Source organism: Sinocyclocheilus anshuiensis, unplaced genomic scaffold (genome assembly GCF_001515605.1).
Source record: "Sinocyclocheilus anshuiensis isolate Anshui unplaced genomic scaffold, SAMN03320099.WGS_v1.1 scaffold456, whole genome shotgun sequence".
NCBI lineage: Eukaryota > Metazoa > Chordata > Actinopteri > Cypriniformes > Cyprinidae > Sinocyclocheilus > Sinocyclocheilus anshuiensis.
Genome location: NW_015557074.1, coordinates 438629 through 445303, shown reverse-complemented (window position 1 = coordinate 445303; position 6675 = coordinate 438629). Strand labels below are relative to the sequence as shown.

Below are 6675 nucleotides of genomic sequence, written 5' to 3'. Positions count from 1 at the left end.
ATTTTGTCACTGTTTTGGAGCACACTGCCTTATAGATAACCTTAAGACTAACATATTGATACTAACACCCAAAAGAAAAAAGAAAAAAAAACACTTTAATTTTGATTTCATGGGGACTTTAAAGAACTTAGGGGAAGCATTTAAATAATCCTGTGAATGCACTTAAAGAATGCAGAATCGAATCGTTAATCAAATTGAATTGTGAATCAAATCAAATTGTTCTGAATTTGCAAAAATCGTTCTTGAATCAAATCAAAAACCTATGAATCGAATCGCTGTCTACCCAAAGATTCACAGCCCTACTATAGTTTTATTCCGTTTTCTCCATTCACAGAAGCGCTGCGGGTGCGTGTGATCGGTTGAATCTGATCTTACACCATCCTCGGATAAACTCTAATGCATTGCCATTGCGATTGACCTATGATGAGTTCACAGCTGAGCACGGGCATTTCACTCGTTGGATGCCTCAGCATCACATTTGCATAGGCCGTACTACTTGAATTTGTGATTGGTTGACGGCAAATTTCAAATATTAAATGGAACGATAAAATAACGTTATTAACCGGGTAATGGCCATTTCAAATTTTCTATTCTGTTCGGAACTATAAAATTTGATTTAGTTTCTGTTTCTGGTTCTGGTCCTGTCACAATTTCGTTCGTTTCCGGTTTTAATTTTCGTTCCTTGAACCGGTTCAGAGCCCTGCTAGAGAGTGTCTCCTTCCACACCGAGAACAATAACAACTCACGCTGGCTTAAATCCCTCTATTACTGTGCTTTCTGTCTTTCTTCATCACTCACTCACTCACTCACACTCATATTCTCTCAGACGCTCTCTTTCGCCTTCATTATTTACTCACAGTAACTCACTCACTCATACTCATCATTCAACTATTTACTCATGCACTCACATGTGCAGAAAATTGAAATAATTGTTTGTAGCATATAAAACAATTATAAAATTGTCATTAGGAAAGAATTATAGATTACAAATGATTGTTTATTGTCCAGCAGTATATTTGATTTCTTATAGCAAATTCAAAGTAATAGATAAGAAAATAATTTATTGTAAAAAAAAAAATAATAATAATTATAATAATACATACATACATACATACATAAAATTATTGTATTTGACATTTCTGTAACTTCTGAAATGATGGCTACGCCCCTGGTGTGACAAAATGTTAGCCAATACTTTTAAAGCTCTTTTTTTAAATCTTGGCTTACATACATTTTTACATATGCCATGTTATGCCATAGCATCATTAAACTAGCATCTAACAATGGACAAGTGTTTTATTCTCTAACCTATGGTTCGGTAACCACAAAGGCTGCTGTGTAATTTGCCCCCTGACTAAGCATTTAAAGGTCCCCTGAAATGAACACTTTAATTTTGATTTCATGGGGACTTTAAAGAACTTAGGGGAAGCATTTAAATAATCCTGTGAATGCACTTAAAGAATGCAGAATCGAATCGTTAATCAAATTGAATTGTGAATCAAATCAAATTGTTCTGAATTTGCAAAAATCGTTCTTGAATCAAATCAAAAACCTATGAATCGAATCGCTGTCTACCCAAAGATTCACAGCCCTACTATAGTTTTATTCCGTTTTCTCCATTCACAGAAGCGCTGCGGGTGCGTGTGATCGGTTGAATCTGATCTTACACCATCCTCGGATAAACTCTAATGCATTGCCATTGCGATTGACCTATGATGAGTTCACAGCTGAGCACGGGCATTTCACTCGTTGGATGCCTCAGCATCACATTTGCATAGGCCGTACTACTTGAATTTGTGATTGGTTGACGGCAAATTTCAAATATTAAATGGAACGATAAAATAACGTTATTAACCAGATGATGGCCATTTCAAATTTTCGATTCTGCATGGAATTATAACATTTAATTTAGTTCGTTTCTGGTTTTCGTTCCTTGAACCGGTTCAGAGCCCTGGTAAATATTACTTATAGCACACCTAGCATCCAATAATTGCAATAAGCATTGATGCTCTAATGTACTATAATATAAAAAATATATATAAGATTATAAAATAAAATATATAGCTATATCTGCCTAGTGGCAGCATGAAGCGCGAGTGAATCATTCAGTTTCTACGATTTACTACTAGTTAAAGTGAGAAATAAACATGAAAACAAGTTATGACAGCAAATTACTGTAAGTTTAAATGTTTCAATCAATTCATACATTATTAAGAAGTTGATATAAAAACTGCCTTATGTGAAATTTAAGTTTATATTCACAACTTTATCAATATTAAATTTGATTAATTGATAACCAATTAAACTTAATTTTCTATACATCATTAATAGTAAAAGGTACATCCCAGTTTTATTACAAACCTGCTGCGGCATCTGGCCAGGCATTTGTCCTGGCATCATCTGACCTGGAGGCATAGCACCTGGAGGCATCTGCCCGGGTGTCATGCCAGGTGGAGGCATCATACCAGGCGGAGGCATGTAGGGAGGTTGACCGGGCATTGGCATCATGCGAGGGGCTTGGCTCATGGGTGGCATTCCCTGTAAATGACCAAACAAAAATGAAAGAATACCAATAAATCAATAACAGCCTGAAAATAGACCACAATGGAGTCAACAGCACACATATTCCCAAATATAGATTCCAAATATACGAACAGGCATAGCTGCAGGTACTCCGGCCATAGCAGCAGAAGCCTTTTTCCCAGCACCTGCTTCAGGGGCTTTAGGCTTTCTCTTCTCTTTCTTACGGTCTCGCTCCACATATGTGCCCTTCATTTTTGCAATGATATCAGAGTCCTGCTTTGTATACTGAATACGCTGTGAATAGATTTTAAGAGCATTTTAGTTCGGATCACAACATCTTGGCTTTAAAACATCAATTTAAAAGTGTGTGTACATACATATATATATATATATATATATATGAGAGAGAGAGAGATGCGTGTATATCTATCCATACACACACACATACATACATGTATCTTACCATAGGTTTATCATAAAATGGGAAGCCTTGCATAGAGCGGAGTGCACTGGAAGCACTGTTGATCTCCTTGAAGATCACAAAGGCCTGACCCCTCATTTTCAGTGTAGGAGAAACAAGGATGTCCAGAATTTGTCCAAACTGGGAGAATATAGCATACAACGACTTCTTCAGTTCTGTCAAAAGAAGAGGAAAGGTTCGCAACATGAACAATTTACAAAATCGTTTTTATTAAAAAAAACAAAGACAGACAGAACCATACCATCTTTTTTGATCTTTTCATTTAAGTTGTTGATGTAAATCGTGTGATTTAACCGCATCTCCTGGCTCGCCATGATTCTGGAATGAAAAACACGTAACGTTATATTAAACCCTCCGCAGGGAACGAAAGGCCAACCACAACTCACTGGTTCGCGCAGAATGAAATCAAGCTTAAGCATTTTCTAAACTTCCCCAACTCTTTTTGATCACATGTTAGAAATAATCTGTTTTGGTAAAAATCATTAAGAAGAATGAAATTAATTGATTTTTACACTGAATTGCGCTATAAACCCGTGAATGACTGAACTACCTCGTTGTTGTAAACGGAAGCTAACGTTAGCGCCTTAGCTTGTCAATTAATTTAATCGCGAATTATTACAATTTCACTAATCAAGAAATACCCATATTTTGATCAAATAAGAAGATGATGAACGGCATTAATAAAAAAAGAAGACAATTAGACACACTCACACTTATTAAACGAGCTTCTGCCGACCACACACTTGAATAAGAAGCAAACCACAGAACACAAAAAAACGTGCGACTTCCGCCTGAAAACCCGCCTATATATAAGAATTCTATTGGACAGCTGGTCTCCTGGAGAGCCTGCCGATTGGTTGTCTGTCGAGCACACCCTCCTACCAAAGCTCTTTCTCATTGGCTATTTTGGAGACGAGCCAGAGGCCAGAGCGGGCTGTTCTATGAACTGATTGGTCCGTTGGTCGTGTTACGCTATTTTCTGTCCGGCTGTCACGTCGTTGAATAGGAAATCTAATCAGCTTCTAATTTTGAACAAACGATATCATGCCTCCTGATTGGTTTAATACAAATATATCGTCAACGCCACATTTATAACATATAATTTTCTTTGGTATTTTTGTATTTTGATTGTGTTTTTCCTCTCACGACCATATGACCTTATTTGGTATTCCTTAAATAGAGAACACTACCTAGACTTCAGTTGCACTTCACAGCCAATTACTAGTAGTTAGTGAAATAACTTAACTTCTTGGACGCTGATTCATGTAACTTTGCGAATGCTTATATAATTAGTACGTGCATTCATTGCAGCATTGTTTAGGTGTCGTTATATTGGACACTACATTGTAACGTGTATATATATACACGTGACACCATGCCATGTAAATCACAATACTCTTACATCTTGTCTATTGTTTTCATTTACTTCTCTGATTTACTTTCTACTTAGTGTGAAAGTGTGTTGGAGCAGCATGTCTGTGGAGAATGTGGCAGCACCTCCTCCACCTCCATCACTGGCTCGCTCAGTGCCCAGCAAGAAGAAGCTTTACCAGGCTTTAGCAGAGGGAAGGGCCCCTGTAGAAGGGGACCATGAAGAGGCCAGAATTATTCTAGGACAGAGAGAGCAGGTGAGTACAAACCGCAATTTTGTACTCCGAAGACTTTTTTTGTACAGCCTTGATCAGTCTTTATCATTTCTCAACATTTCTCCATGAAGTTTTAGGAAGGATCTGCAGTGGTTGCTGTTCAATAAGTATGTGCCTTCGCTTATTCAAGATGGTCCACAGTAAGTTTCCATACAAATATGTAATTGTTGATGTTGATATTTTAGGGGTTTGATATGTGATTGTTGATATTTAGAGAGCAGGGTGGCTGATATATACAGTTTACATATTCCGTAATCTGCTAATCTTAATTGTTTTTCTGAAATAGGAGGGACATACTGTAACATTTATTTTAATTTATTAATTTGTATAGTTGTGCTATCAAAATAAGAGGGATACAATGAATTTGGATCCCTCTTGTGGTAAAATAATTAACATTTTGTAGATGGCAAACGTTTGACCACAACTGTATAATGCATGTGTGTATACATGATATCACACTATTTAATTTCGATATTTAATTTAAAGATAGCAAAAACATGTGCTGCAATAAAATGTATAATTCTGTATTATAATATTACATAATGTTTACTAAATTAGAAATAAATCATTTTAAAATGAGTCAGAAAGGGGAAAAAATCATTTAAACTTAATAAAAATAATAAACCTGTAAATTAAAGAGAATAATACTTAGCAACTTATTATGTAATCCTATTATAGTTTTTTACAAAAACAAAGAAAATGTTTAAAAAATATGTATTAGAAAAAAGAAGTAAACATTGTAACCAACAGTGTGCTCAAAAATATGGTAAGTCTGTACACACTAGGAATCTTTTTTTTTTTTTTTTTTACAAATAAAGTCCTGGGTTATTATAGTTCACTAAGACAAAAACCAAAAAAACTGAAAAGAAATTCAGCTTGTCATTAAGGAAACAGTTTTCATTTTCATTTAGTTTATCTTGATGTACTAAAATAAGTTCTAAAACTGAAATAAACATGAATAAAAAATATATAGACATTTTTAAAAATGTAATACAAATGACAAAAACACAACAAAATTTCAAAAACAACAAAAACAGAAAATCTAAAAATAAAGACTAATGCAAAATATTAATTAAAAACTATAATAGTATCTCAGTGATACTAAAATAACACTGATAAAGTGAAGAACTTAAAAGATCATTTAATGCTAATTTTACATTTCCCTGTACACATCAAGTATGACAAATATTCTGACACTTATCGGCCAAATAGAAAAGCTTATCGGCTGATATCTGTCTTGACAATACATCGGTCCATTGCTGTTGTTTATCTGCCTGTGTAGCTGCGTGTTTGTGCACTGTTAGTTGATATTTCTCTGCTCTTGTATGTAACTTCAGATGTGGTCTTGTGGCCTTATGGATGGCGACTCATCTTCTGCAGCCTCCTAAGACAGTGGTGCTGGAGACACTGGTCCAGATGGCAAAAGACAACGGCTACACTAAACAAGGAGAAATGTTTTCTGGTACTTAGTAAATGTAACTGTCATGTGTGGACTAAATGTAACTTAATGGAATTAAGTTTTAACATGTTGATGAAAAAGGAACTAGTGTTGGGTAATTGTCTTAAGAGTATCTGTGGCTTTCCACACTTTAAACAGAAGACTGCTCAATTCTACAATGTTTGTGTTTTTTCTGTTTTGAAATAGCTAGTGACATGGCCAAGCTGGCGGAGGAAGTGTGTGGGTGCAGAGTTCAGAGGTTATCAGGAGGCATGATGGGAGAAAACACTGCTGTCATTCTTAAACACCTCGCTGGCGGGCAACCTGTTCTTATACCGTATCTTAACTACTTACATATTTGATTATTCATGTTGGTCCACAATTGTTTTTATTGTTTTGCTCACTGTTTTCTAAAATCATTTTATTTTATGTATTTATTTATGTTACCACTTGGCCACTTTTTTTGTTTTGCATACTGTTTTTTGAAATAAGTTTGTATTTAATTTAATTTTTTTATTATTTTATTAGCGCTAGGCCACTTTTTTGTTTTGATCAAAGTTGTCTAACGCGCGTGTGTGTGTGTGTGT

At 35.3% G+C, this 6675-nt stretch overlaps 1 protein-coding gene and 1 long non-coding RNA gene across 2 annotated transcripts in view; one reads left to right on the top strand and one right to left on the bottom strand.

The window, feature by feature from the left end:
* The window catches only part of LOC107676747 (U1 small nuclear ribonucleoprotein A), a 15219-nt gene extending 11424 nt beyond the window's left edge, over window positions 1-3795 (bottom strand). Inside the window, exons 1-5 of the mRNA XM_016471414.1 lie at window positions 3716-3795; window positions 3246-3322; window positions 2987-3159; window positions 2656-2817; window positions 2362-2538 (exon numbers count right to left, since the gene is read on the bottom strand). Of these exons, the coding sequence (XP_016326900.1) occupies window positions 2362-2538; window positions 2656-2817; window positions 2987-3159; window positions 3246-3318 (585 nt within the window). The 5' untranslated portion in view covers window positions 3319-3322; window positions 3716-3795. The remainder of the gene's footprint in view (window positions 1-2361; window positions 2539-2655; window positions 2818-2986; window positions 3160-3245; window positions 3323-3715) is intronic.
* A 212-nt stretch (window positions 3796-4007) lies between these two features.
* On the top strand, window positions 4008-6459 carry LOC107676750 (uncharacterized). Its single transcript, XR_001632769.1, has 5 exons — window positions 4008-4296; window positions 4455-4632; window positions 4722-4790; window positions 5988-6112; window positions 6296-6459. It is a non-coding gene; the product is annotated as an uncharacterized LOC107676750 (long non-coding RNA).
* The last annotated feature ends 216 nt before the right edge of the window (window positions 6460-6675 follow it).